The sequence below is a fragment of the Chlamydotis macqueenii genome, chromosome 10, assembly GCF_036417535.1.
Source record: "Chlamydotis macqueenii isolate bChlMac1 chromosome 10, bChlMac1.mat, whole genome shotgun sequence".
Lineage (NCBI taxonomy): Eukaryota > Metazoa > Chordata > Aves > Otidiformes > Otididae > Chlamydotis > Chlamydotis macqueenii.
The window spans coordinates 19,241,204-19,255,303 of record NC_141565.1 but is presented as its reverse complement, the minus strand read 5'-3'; the positions used below and the strand labels follow the sequence as shown (position 1 = coordinate 19,255,303).

The window sequence follows — 14,100 nt, the reverse complement described above, 5'->3', positions numbered from 1 at the left end:
AAGTATATCTTGGGGAAATGGGATAGAATAAAGAAAGTTTATGATGAACATCAGCGAAAAAAAAAAAATCCTGAAAAGCAAGTTCTTTGGAGAGTAGTATCTTAAATATCTCAAGCAACTGAGCTTTATCACATCTTTTCTGAAACTAGACTGGAAAAGGCTTTATGTACTGAAAATAAGAGACAAAAAAGAAACTACCTGGAGAAGGAAAGAGAAGGCCAGTTAATCTCTCATTTGCCTCATAATTCCTTGTGCAGAAGGCATCCTTCCCAGATACTGCATCTGAGCTTCAAATTTAAGGTTCTGGATTTGAAATATTTTGATTCCAAGGGCAAGGCAAATGGTCGATTGCATACCTTCCTACCACCAACTGGACTGAACTAGCTCAGTGAAACTTTAGCCCAGTAAAACCTTCCAAAAATGTAGAACTATAAGGGGAGAAAAGAATTAGTAGAGGTAGAAATAATCTGAAGAAGTCATCTAGTTCACCTCAAACCCTAGGGCTGGGCTCCATCATGGGTGAGAAGTGGAGGAGAAGAGCTTTGAGAAAGCTGGGTGAGCTATTCCAGCGCATCACTTATCCTGACAACTACCCCAGCACCTGGTCTTTGTCCCCTATGCTCACCTAAATCTGTGACTGTTTTTCCAGAGGTCAAAGAGAACAGATCACACCTCTCCTCAATGCAGCACATCCTGCTGAAAACCTTTCTGTTACTCAGACCAATTTCATGAGACGTCTTCCACTCCTACCATCTTGCTGCAATGGTTGGGGGACTGCAGAGAGGAAGATCATGGCCGGGTTTGGAGCCTGGAAACGATGCAGGTGCAGTGTGCTTTATCCCTTCCTTTAATGTCCGGAGAAGCTGGGCTAGCAGCACGTTCGCCATGGAATCCCTGACGGGATGGTTCCCACTCGGGGAAAAAGGTATTTCACCTTCAACCTCTTGCAACCTGCAGGCACAGGAACAAAATTATAGTACTTTCCAACTTCGGGCAGGGAAGGAGCAAAAACTTTTGCAACGCTCATCTTTCAGGCTGAAACTCCTACAGCATCGCCAGGGCCCGTTTTACTGTATTGTAGCATTTGATTATTCTAAAGCTCCACCTCCTGGAGCCATGAAATTAATACAGAAACGGCTCAACTTTCACTAGAAATACATGTGCAAGTTAAAGACAAAAGTTTGCAAAGGTGTGAATCTTTAAGAGGCAAGATTTAAAAACATCAAAGTAACTCAGGTTTGTTAGTTAAAAGAAAAAAAAAAACACACTTCAATTTGGAAGCTCATCTCCTGATCTGCGGGAAGTCAATTTAATTTCTCAGCACCTGAGAGCAGGACCTTTGACGGGGTTGCTGCAGCAGCTCTGTTTCGGGTCTCATCAGAGCCCAGTACACTGATTTAAGGCTATTTCCAGTGTAAATACAGGAAGGTAATTACGGCTGCTTCCCCCGCAATTTACCTCACCCTCCCTTCTCGCGTCTTTGACCTTTACCTGCCGCCCGCAAAATGGCGCCGCCGCCGAGGCGCTTTCCCGAGGCGGCGGCGCCCTCTGCCGGCCGCACGCGCTGCCCTGTCCCGCCCGTTCCCGCAGGCGGGCAGCGCCTGGCGAGGCTTCGTCCCGAGGCTGGGCAAACGGGGCTATGGCCGCTGCTGCGGGGCCGGGCGCCTCCGACCTCCAGCGAGGCCGTGCTGCCCAGCCACGGGGGTTTCCGCTCGCTGGCACAGCCCCCAGCATCTCCAGAACCTCAAATCCTTCCTGGGGCTTTCCCCGCACTGTTCCCGAGGGCAGCCCCGCATTGTCCGCCCTCAGGTTTCGCGCAGTGGGAACTGCATTGCGCGGAAGTTTTCTCACCTTGCCAAGGAATCCATGTCCATCCGCTGCGCGGGTTGAAGCACGGGGACCTCAGCGGCAGCGCGGTTCGCTGTCCCCACATTTTTTACCACAGCTCATCTGTCATCTTGCTTATCTGCCTTTTTTTACACTTGTTATTTTGTTTTCCACAAGATTATGAAACAACTCCAAGGACTGCTTGCCAGTCTGCAGCCTGCTTTGAGTCTTTTTATCAGGCCTTGCAAAGAAAACGGAATTGTTCAACGGCACCCAAGTGGACAGGCAAGAAATGACTGCACAAGAAAACCTGTCTGCTCCATACTGCTTTTGAGCCCTCCTTCCCCAGTGAGCATTAACAAATGGACCAAGGGAGAAGAGCAATGGCTCAGAACAACATGGACTGTCAGGGAAGGTTGGGAGAACGGGGTTCGTTTAGTCTTGCAGGCAGCAAACTGGGGTGGCCGGATAAACTAAAGGGGTTTCCAATGCACTGGAGAATCACCAGCAGGAAGTCAGGCCCCCCAGGGAGACAGGCAGGCCCCAGGATATGCAGCAGTTAATTTTATTAATTACTTTGATAAAGCCCCGATTATCGAGAGAGAGAAGAAATCACTCTGGAAGGGGTCTAAGAGAGTGGTGGTATTGATGGTTATTTTGTAAGAGAGCACTGTGCATTGACAAGAAGCTGCAGCAGCCCAGGGGTGGGAATGAAGGTTTAAGGACCACTAAGCGCTTCAGAGGTTCCTGTTGCATCACAATGGCGAAAGACACAAAAAACACCACCAGGCTGAGCCGCTGTTACGTTTGCAGCGTTCCATGGCCCTCCAAATTTCTCGAATCTTTACCTGCGGTGCCATGGTCCAAGAACTACACATTGAACCACAGAATAAAATATGCAGGGAAAAGCCCAGCCTTGAGTAGTGTCTCTGACCATTTTACTCATGGTAAGAATTTCCAAAGGCCAGAAGTACTTCAATAACTTAATCTATGGTTTATTGCAATAAACATGGATGGAGAAAAACAGCTTTCCCAAGTGAACGTGAGGACAACTTAAAACTGAAATAATGCAACAGTTTACAGCAAACCTTACAGACAAGTTGGTAAATAATAGTCCAAAACTTGGGAAATTACTTCAGGTGCCTTGTTCACATGCATTAAAAGATCATTTAGAACCAAAACATGATTGCCATTTCTAACCGTAGAAACCAGAACATCCTCTTTCAGCTGGAACACACTGGATTTTTGCAGGACACTAGTTGTTAGCATTAATAGTTTTTAGTAGGCTGTAGGAATCCTGGAAATAATGTGCCTTGTGGCCCAGAAACTGTTCACAAATGCAGAAGGGAACACAAAATATACCATAAAGTTGTTATAACTACCAGTCCGCGGGAGAGGCCCTGCAGCAGAATGATTCACTGTACAGAAGTATAGAGAACACAAATGCATAGGTACATGATATTCCCTATATATGCAAATTTCATAACAACGCCCTTTCAATTAAACCATGCAGATACCAAGAGAACATTATATCCATAAAGAATTTGCTGGCACGAACGTCCTTGAGGCAAATGAGGATGAAAAGCTCTGATTAACGAAAGTGACATGATAAAATGTGGGCAGGGATGTAACTAGGATGCCTTCAATAACCCATACCTCTTCCATACTTGTCTAACTGGAAAACATTGACCTCAGACACACTGGGATGCAAATAACCTTTAAACCCCTCCTAGAAATGCACTACATGAATAAAAAATGGCAAAGGACTGCAGAAGGGTGTTTTGTACAGTTGCAGTCAATAGAAGGCAATCACTGTAAAAAAAAAATAAATAAATTTCAGCCCGTTTTCTGCATCCCCTAGGCTAGGCATCAACTGAAATGCAATTTCAATTAACTTTCCCAGCTAGGAGTATTTCCTGCTGAAATTTAAAAAAAAAAAAAAAAAAAAAAGCAATAGAAACTCAGTTCTGCAGACAGAGGTGCCTTAGCCCTGGAAACTCTCAGAACAGTCTTGGCAACAGTGGCACTAGTGCTGCTAAAACAAACATATCAGAAGGTCACAGGTGCTTAAAGAACAAGTTTATTGACAATATCTTCACAAATAAACAGTCTAAAGAAAGTTTCAGAAATCTCTAAACTTAGAAATTTAAAAATTTTGTTCTCATTGGCAAAATATTCCCACCAAAAGAAAAAAAAAAACAACCCCAAAGCAAAGAGAAGTGTAAGATGTCACTATAGTTTGAAACATTCCTAATTTCAACATTTTGGTTCAATCCTTTTAATTTTGTAATACACATCCAATCCTTAACCACAATGAAAAGGAGTCAAATTACAATTTTCTTTCTGTAAGGGAATCTCAATCAATAGGATATATTTTTGGCAAGCATCTCCCTGAATCCTGTCTGCTCAGACTCAATAGGTAATGTCAGCAAGAAGTAACTTCATAAATACTGTAATTGAGCCAAATTATTCTGGTATTAATCAAAACCTAGATTTTCCCCAAATGATACAAAGCATACCGTGTAGTACAAAGAAAACTATCAGCATGCATTTTAGAGATCATTTTTGTACTTCAGGTATGTGAACTTAAAACCAAAGAGGGACAATTCTGATAAAAATGTACTCAGATAATTTCATAACATTAATATTTATTGCTTTATATGAATACTGTATTGAAAGAAAAGCCCAAGCATTCAGTTTACACACAGAAATTATACAATTATATACCGTTTCACAATGGCAGTGAGCACTCATTACAATCTACAAAAATCTACTTTACAGAAATTTAAAAATTCTAAATATCAAAAGGTACAGTTGAAGAAACGGGTATAAATTTGGCAGCCAGTAATTGTGACTGGGAGGTTGCAGCTTGCATGTCTTTAAATATGGGAACTGGAAAATACCAACGTTTAAAGCAGTAGTTTGTGCTTTGAGCTGTTTTGAAAAAAATGTAACACTGGCTGTCAAAGTAGCATGTTCAAAAATATTTAGTTCACTTCCAAAATGTTATACAAATCATGGCGATTTCTATGCACCCCTAAACCTTTCAGTCATTTAGCTCAGGTACATAACTACGGTCATATATTAATTCTTCCAATACAACGGTGTGATCATATCGATGCCATCTGCATACCTTAGAATAATTTTGAGACTTCTCTACAATATTCACAATGCTCCAAGAAGCACTCAAAAAGGCAAGTACCTGTTCATTTCTTTCAAGATATTTTCTTATCATATTTTCAAACATTTCTTCTACAAAAGTTTAAGCTAATGTTTTGATTACAACGTTCTCAACATAAAGCACATTTTCTCATAAATAAAATGAAATCCTTTCACTCCAGGCACCTCAGAAGTATACAAAAGTGTTGTAATCTGAACAGTTCTCTTGGAATGTGTTTACTCTGGTTTTTTCAACGTTAGTATTTCCAGGGTTTCACATGGGCCAGATTTCATTTGTTTTGTTTTCCAGAGGCAAAACAAAGTGCCTTGAGAGGTGAACTCAGTCTTTTCCTATAGAAAAAGTATTTGCTGTATTTATCTTTTACAGAAACAGAAAAATATACCATTTCCCCCTTAGAACAGTGAGGGTACACATATGTATGCATGCGTGCATATATATATGTGTGTGTGTGTGAAATGTAACACATTTTAAACACACAACATAAGGTTTCATAGTGTGTATTCAAATAAAAATCTGGAAACCAGCATGAAACCCCGTATTTCACATGTCAAATGTTGAAACTGTAACCAAAATATGAAGTAACTGCTATAGCTGTCAGAAAGAGACAAGACAAAAAGCTTTCTTGCTTACATACAACTAGGTGTGGTAATCTCCAAAAAAGTTGTCAAAATTATAATTACCTTCCAGTTTAAAAACTTTTATTCTAAATAAAAAAAACTATACACAAACCACTGATTTGACCAAACGAAAGTTCAGCGGTAAGCAGGACCTGAAGGAGCTGGTATTCACAGTTCTTATCATGTACAACTCTTTCAAGGTTCAATCCATGGAGAAGTTTATTTTACAACCTGCTTCTCTTTTGTAAAACTAAAGGTCCACTTTATTACATAAAATTATTTATACAGTGTAAAACTGGAGCCTTATGGAAAATACTGCATCTAAGTGTATTTAAATTAGTCTTGCTCCATAGGTTCATCTGCGACTTCCGTGGCTTCATCACTGTTTTCCATAGGGGTCTCTGATGAAATTTCTGGAGTTTCACTAGCATAGGACCCTAACTCTTCAGTTTCACTGCAGTCAGCTCCGCTGCTGGCAGATCCACTAATTTCACTGTCATCCGAGTGTAAATCCTTCTCAGCTTGAGACTGATCCGACTCCTCCATTTGACTGTTCTCCTCAGAGGTCTCTTCATTCACAGTTGAGGATTCCGTGTCTTTTTCTTGATCTTTTCTATCTGGACCAGCATTTCTGGGAGACGTGAAGGACTCTAGAAACGGCGAAAATACAGTATTACTAAGGCATTTTTAAACATATCTTAAACCTGCTATTTTCCATTCCAGCTATGTTGAGCAACACTTCCACAACACAGCCGAGAACAGGAAAAACTGACAATCCCTGATTTCATTAGATGTAGAGTATCAGCCAGCTCCAGCAGGACAGCCAGGATCAGGAGAGCCAAACTATCCTAATGTACCATACAAAGCCAAGTCAATTTTTTTTTTTTTTTTTAAATTAAATAGGTAGCTTCACTTAATTAAGCTTCAGTGTACAAAAACACAGTAACAAGTAACTTTTTGTTGCTTCCTCACATTCCTTCATTTGTCTTGAGAAGCTGTCTTTTGGAAATGTGGAAAATATTACCATTTCAATGTATATCCATAATGATCTACAGGAACATTTCACAAATACACGAGCCACAAAAAATAAATATTAAAAGAAAACTTCACAGAATATGCAAAAAACATATCAATTTATCAACCGCAGTTATCTTTTTTTAATTAGGTACGGGGCATGCCTTAGAGTGAGGTAGTTTTCACTGTTCTAATAGGATCCGGAGAGATTGTTGCTCAGCCTCCTCAGTGAAAGAGCAGAACTTTATATTTCAGTGATTTATTAATAATAAGGACAGTCAAATGTAGATGTGATCCATTCCCCTTCTGGAGAAGGGATAAGAACATCTGATGATACTCTGAAGTAGGGATTCCCAAGTTCATGGTGCATCATTACTACCCTCATGTAATTTACTGCCTAAGATGACCAAGTACCCTTTTATAAATTTTTAAGTAGAGATGTATGATAAAGAAAAAGAAGAAATAACAGAATTGCTGAATTATGCAAAACTGAAGCATGAACAAGCAGTTCGTCTTTATGCACAACTGGAGACATTCAGCAATCCCAACAGCACTGGCCTCCAGCAAAGAAAAATCCCAAGTCATTGGAAAATGCAGACGGTAAGGACAACTTAAAAAAAAAAAAAAAAGTCTTAAATACCTTCCTCCTCTTCCTCTGTACAGTGCTGTCTGGCACCAGTAGCATCTTTTTCTTTATCCTGAGATGTAGATGATGTTTCTGTCTCTTCCCCCATGCCTAAAGAAACTTCACTGGCAGCAGTTTGATTAGGTGCATCTCTGGCTTCCCCTTCCTTGTCAAATTTAAGTCTTTTTACCTCATGTCCTTCTGCTTCTGCAAGATCATCTTCAGAGTGCTTATTTTTTACCGGGCTGCTGCTCTGAGCACCTTCTGATTCAGATGCTGGTGATTCGCTATAAACAACAAAAGCAGCTGCAGTTTTTACTGAAGAAAAACATTCTGTATCTTGTCACACTTAAATAGTAGCAGCTACTTCAAGTTAAATACTCTACAAGAAATAACAGTAGAACTCACTTCACTTACTACATAACAAAACCTCAAAGCCATCGCTCTCTTTCACCTAACTGTTGATGAAAACAGACAGTCATCAGGCTACTATGGTAGGTCCAAATTATAGACAGTTACTACTGCCAGAACCAGTGGCAAATATTTATGAAATATTGTTATCTGCTTATAGCTTAACATCCTGACACACATACAGTAAGTGTGAATTTCTGAACTGTTATTCGCTCTTCATTTTTACTATACATCCTATAAGCTTATGAGATGTGTTACTGCCAACTGTGGAAACTTGAGCTAATACTGATTTAGACAGCCCAAACACTAACAAATACACACCAAATCTTGCTGCAGATATTCGTATGTTAAGATTTAATTATGCACACCTTAGATGACCATTCTCTTTTTCAATAACTTGAGAATAATAAAAACTCAAAATACATTACTCCTCACCAACCTGTGTTTTTTATCTTCTTTTTGCTGCAAGCTTGATTCTTTATGTTCCGTGCTGTCTGGCAAACCGTTTGTTGTCATAGGAGTTGACAAAGAAACCTTCGGTCGATTTACTGGTCTGGGAGTTCCAGGACCATTTATGTTAGATCTTTAAAAACAATAATAAAAAATTAACCCATCCTTTTTGTAAATTAATTTGTTCTTAACAGGCAAAAAACAGCTATAACCTTGTTTTAGAAGATCACCAAAAAAAAAACCAAAACATCAGGCACTTTGATACTTTATATTGAATAAAAAACTCTTTGCCTACAACATGCAAACTATGACCAAAAACTTTAAATAACAAAAAAAAAAAATCTAAACAGTGAAGTTACAAAAGGATAAAAAAATAGAGTACATAATGCATATGTTCTTGCCTCTTTTACCCTCCTTCCCCCAGTATTTCATGTCACACCCCATTTTTGAGGCCACCTATCCGGGATCAGAATAGGTAACAATAAGGGATCTGAACCAGCTATTTCCAGAACCACCTTAATTTTATCCAGAAGAAGTTAACTCCTGAAACTGAACTTACCTGTCAGAGTACCCTGGTGAATTTCCTGGGAACATAACACCATTCATCCGATTTAAACTATTGGAATTATTTTTCCTAGCAAGAAAAAAAAAAAAACTAAGAGTTAGAACATTATGAATAAAGGAACTTTAAATTACTTTAAACTTGTTTGCACAGAATTCCACCCCCCACCTTAAATAGTCCCCTACTGTCAGTCCTCAAGCGTTTCTCTACCTATATATTGTACTGGGGAAACAGGCCAGGATATGAATTTACAGTGCAATTGTTATCGAGGGGTATCCACTTTTCCACCACCAGCTATGGTACAACATAACAGCTTAGTGTTCAGGGATAATACCGAACTGTACCACATATCCCATTCCAAGGCCACTTGTTCATTTCCAAATGACTCCATGTAACACTTGCAGACCACTATCACTACTGTTGACTTAACTATTGTTAAAGATAACTGAACTCCGCGTGTCTCTATTAGACACATCTGCACACATTCTCCCCTCTACTAACACAAGCTTGATGTTTCAAGAAAAATATTGTACTTACTCTGAAGATGGGTATACACAGCTGACAACCATGACATTCTGTAATACACAAACAACACATTAAGAGTTCACAAACAGAAGCTCCAGCTCTTGACAACACCCCAAAACTGAAAGACTTACAGGATTTTGGTCATACCTGTTAAAGTATCTCTACGGAAAATTCAGTTGAAAGCTACCAACAGATGATAGACACAAAAAAAGTCTCTCTGCTCCCTCTTTACGATGTCAGGCCATAATTACACTAAAAGGCAGTATTTTCCTAAGTGGGTTACTGTCACAATAGGACCAGCACATCAAGGTTCAGGTCCAAGTGTTTGTAATTTCTAACTGAAGCATCTCTAGAAAGCAAAGTATTCCAAAATGCTGAAAAACTGAGTCGTTGGAGAAATGCTCTGTTCATATGTAAGTCCTGCATTCAAAGGTGTGCAAGCACTATTAGCCATTTTTGGCACAGCCATATTTCAAGTGTTAAATTATTTTGGCCTCACATAAACAAAGTGCAGAAATAATGACTAATTCAGTATGTTTTGCTTAGTCACGTCTCCCTCTTGAATGGCACTGCAAACTAAATCAATGTTAACCTCTAGAAATCTAGCTTAAAAATTGTTGGCTAAGAAACTTGGTGAAATCCCTGTCTCATCATTTACTCCTGATCATCTCCTTCCCATCTTAACCTGCAAGAATACACCCAGTTGCATCAACTGGAACAGTGAAAACCAATCCATTTACAAATTAACCTTTCACCAAATAGTCTAAGTATGAATCTCAATACAATTCTGCCATTAAAAAAAATTCTACATGGAATCACATCCTTAAAGCCGGTTACCTACTTTTGAAAGATCCCACATTCTGACATAAGCTATAAAACACCACTAAGTGACATCTGCATGCTTTTATGAAGGCACAGTCCTCTACACAAGAGGATTTAAATACTGAAACTAAGACACTGAGGGGAAAGGGCCTCCCTTCTCCTTCACTTACTGGATCTAATCTGAACCCAAGTGTGGAAGGAAATGTCTGACCAAAAAATTAAAGTTATTTCAGCTCATTATTTGACTATTTCTAGCTAGAACTCAATATAAAAAGGGACATTACACTCTCCACAAACTACAGTCTGAGTACTGCACAGTGATTAGGAAACTCAACAGTTACGGCCCTGAGACTTATTTTAATGTTTTAAATAAGTTATTTTAAAACCGCTTTTTGATGTTAAAAGGCATGAAAAAAAACTCATACGCTTAGAGCAGGTATTAGTTACACTATGGCTGTGAGCCATAATAAAACCAACAGACTTTTGGGAGTAATTCCTAAGTTATTTAACTGGTAGTTGTGACTGTTTAGCTGTGTTCTCTCTCAGAAAAATACGTACCTTTTCCACACCTCTTAGAAATTTGTCTGTTCCTGTGTAATTCCTCCTAGGATCTGTCAGCAACTCACAGAGTCGCTGAATAGTGAAGGGGATGCTGCAATGAAATAGATTTATAACAATTTAGTTTTATTTTAATGAGTATGACTGTCAGGAATAAATGTTATTGCTTTCTCCCTCTTACTGAGATGATAGAAAGAAAGTCATGAAATTTGCTAGCGATATAAGGTAGTAACTCAAGGCCTTATTTTTCCCCAATCTCATGCACTGAGATAATAAAGCACTGTCTTTTGTGCTCACCACCACAAAACTCTTCAGCAGAATACATCATCCCACAACTCAAACCAATCATTAAAACAATAAAAAGGAAATCAGGTAATGAACAGTAAAATAGTTTAAGACTGTATTTATTATTCAAATATATAGAACAGAAATGGCAAGCAATCCAAAACAAATTTCAGTAATACACACTACAGCTAAAAAATTCTCAACTTGTAGTTTATTTCATGTTTTACAAAATACATTTACAGAAATAGCATTAAAGGTTGGAATAGCAGAACCATTATACTCTGGCTGTTACAAATACTCTATTTTGCCACAACTGGACAGTATACTTATCTATGAAAGAACAGCTCAGTAAAAATAAGTAAACTCAGAGCAAGATATAGAAGTTCATAAGCACCACATTCACACATTCTGTTCTCTGACAGTTCCGCTCTCAATTTCATCCCTACTTAAATCAGAAACTAACCTTTCAGACAAGCAATATTTTACATACATTTACCTGAGATGTCATACACTTTCATTGCAAATTGTCACATTTCAACAAAATTCTGTGACTTTTGACAAAATAGTAAAATACTTGAAAAGTTATTTCAATAAAATATTGACCAATCATGCTTTTTTACAGTTAACTATTTGAAGTTGGAGTCATAAACATTTCAAAAATTCATTTAAGAAGAATATTTGATACAATACAATACTTAAGAACCATTTCTTGACTGGAAATACGACTGATACACCAAATCCAGAGCAATAACAATACAGACTTGTATACATGAGTATATATTCCTACACTGGAAATTGTCGTTAAAATCCAACTTTTATTATTTTCTGAGGAAATCAGTACACAGTATCTTAAGCCTATTTCATTAGCTAACACAGCATGTATCTCAAGCTTAGTTCATCAGCTAAAAAGCCACATCTTAAAGATGCATAGATCTACCACTAGTTCAGTGAAAACAGGGCAGCATAGCTAAGATTAATCATACTACATGACACTTCAACTAAAAGCAAGCAGTAGTCAGAGAGTGACGAAGTATCAACAATTATGTTTTTCAGAATTGTGTGTATATTATGTTACTAAGGTAGTTGTAAATCCTCAGCTGCAAAGCAGTAAGGAGACAGGCTACAATGCAACAACCCTTACCATAGTTCCAACACAGCTACCTGAAAAAAACACATTTACCCTATTAGTCAATGCCTCCCCTTGCTTTTCACCCTGAATTACACCATACCAACTTGTCTTTACTTGACTTCCAAGAACAGAAAAGATGGTGAAGTTAAATCTCCATCAATCAGCTGTGGAGAGTTAGAACACAGCTGATGAAGCATTAAATACTTGCAAAAAGTAATGTTGTAAGATGACAATATTTCCAAAACATTTGTTTTGACATGTTATTGCTTAAAAGCAAGTATAATAGCAGAAAGTGAGTGTTCTGGCACACAGGCAAAATACATTTCGCCTCCCTATTTTGACCCAGAAGTATCTCCTCCCCCATCCTCCTCATTTGCTAAGTACAAACCAGAACGAACCAGGAACAAGTGTTCCTTTTAATTCAATTTGTTACATGAAGGCCCTTGAGCTTGACAACTGTTCTCTCATCATTAATTTCCTTAAAGTTTGTTTACTATAAATCAAATACTGCTGTTCAGGAACTTTTGGTCAATGAGTAATCTTTGACACCCAAATTCTTCATAATACTTAGCTTCTCTGTAGTGTCCTCTTTTACTCAAACTGCCAACTTTAACTCCATCACAAAGAATTTACTTCATCTGTTACCTCTTCCACATAGGTACAGCACTAATTGTATCTATTGTTTCTCACTCATGGCTACTTTGGTTTTGGGTCGAAAAGTCCATCATTAAAGAGACTTTGTATTTTTTTAATAGACTAGACTGTCCATTCAAAATCAATTTATTTCGCAGAAACTAAAATCCATAGAATTTTACATTATTTTTCATCAGCCAAATCTGTAAGACATCCTGAAGAACCCCTGCCTGGCTAATTTGTATTGAGCTGTCCCTAACTGGACACCTGGAGTATTAAGACATGAAGTGTTTAGTGAACCACAATACAGTTCTGGCTACTTGGGGAATAAGCACACTCCAGAAAGTGTGTGGTGTGCAACTAACTCCAGAAGTAAAAGTTGCCTTCCTATTTTACTCTCAGCTACAAAAGGTTTCAATAAAAGCTAAAACTAGTTCACTGACCTCTGAAGTTTTCCATAGAAAATTGAATTTCTTTTACTGAGCAGCAGATGGCAGCAAGTGTCACATTTTCACCTCCTTTGCATGTAATTTGTTCAAGATTTGCAAATCGTTTAGTTATCAAAACCCGAAGTTAACGTCACACCTCATTAAATCTTTTTGGTAAAGTAATTATTTTAAAATAGTTTAACAGTGTGATTTTAAAATAGAAATAATTGAAACTGGTGTAAATCTATACAGGAACAACAGTGTAATAAGTTTGTAAGATGGATGAAAATTGATCTTAAATGCTTAGGAATCTAATTAGTTCAGTGCATGAATAGTCTAATCTGCCTTCTTAATGTAACCACTTAGATTTCATATTAAAACACTCAAAACTGCACTCGTAGTACCATAATTCAGAATGAATTATAAGTCAAAAATTCATCCCATGGACAAGATTCAAGAGCTATCTGGGAAAACTACTTGTAACAGTCATAGTAAATTGTAGCCAAAAAGATAAATAAATGAAAAATTTTATTATGATTATAACTATGTCTATTTTGTTAATGCTGTGAGGACTCCTCTGTCATCTAACATCCCCAAAAAACTTACCTTGGAACTTTCTGCTTCACTAGCAAAAGATAAAGTGGTAAGTCTTAACTTCCTACTCCAAAGCAATTCTAAAGTACAGCATGAGAATCTGTCTCTGCAAGCATATTAGACAATGTCAAGTAAGATACAGTAAGGTAAGAACAGTCAGTCTGAGCTTTCTCGAAAAGATACTTCATTTAAGACGACCACAAAATAGGGGTTATGCTTAATTCATTACTACTTTGACTTTTAAATTTAAAAAAATTTAGCTGATTTTAATGAACTCTTTTCCTCACACTTAAACCAATAAAAACCATCCTAAAGTCACATCAAGTAGCTTCCTTTTCCACTATGGTACCACAACTCTACATTAGAAGCCTGAATATACCCAACAGCAGACACCAGAACTTGCTGGTTTTACTTTTTGGACACAGGGCCACATGATTCA

At 38.1% G+C, this 14,100-nt stretch overlaps 1 protein-coding gene across 1 annotated transcript in view; it reads right to left on the bottom strand.

Annotated features, from left to right (window-relative positions):
- Positions 1 to 2,801: 2,801 nt before the first annotated feature.
- PPP4R2 (protein phosphatase 4 regulatory subunit 2) overlaps positions 2,802 to 14,100 on the bottom strand; it is a 32,767-nt gene continuing 21,468 nt past the window's right edge. Inside the window, exons 4-9 of the mRNA XM_086755458.1 lie at positions 10,593 to 10,686; positions 9,225 to 9,262; positions 8,685 to 8,759; positions 8,115 to 8,258; positions 7,280 to 7,551; positions 2,802 to 6,275 (exon numbers count right to left, since the gene is read on the bottom strand). Coding sequence (XP_086611584.1) covers positions 5,962 to 6,275; positions 7,280 to 7,551; positions 8,115 to 8,258; positions 8,685 to 8,759; positions 9,225 to 9,262; positions 10,593 to 10,686 — 937 coding nt within the window. The 3' untranslated portion in view covers positions 2,802 to 5,961. The remainder of the gene's footprint in view (positions 6,276 to 7,279; positions 7,552 to 8,114; positions 8,259 to 8,684; positions 8,760 to 9,224; positions 9,263 to 10,592; positions 10,687 to 14,100) is intronic.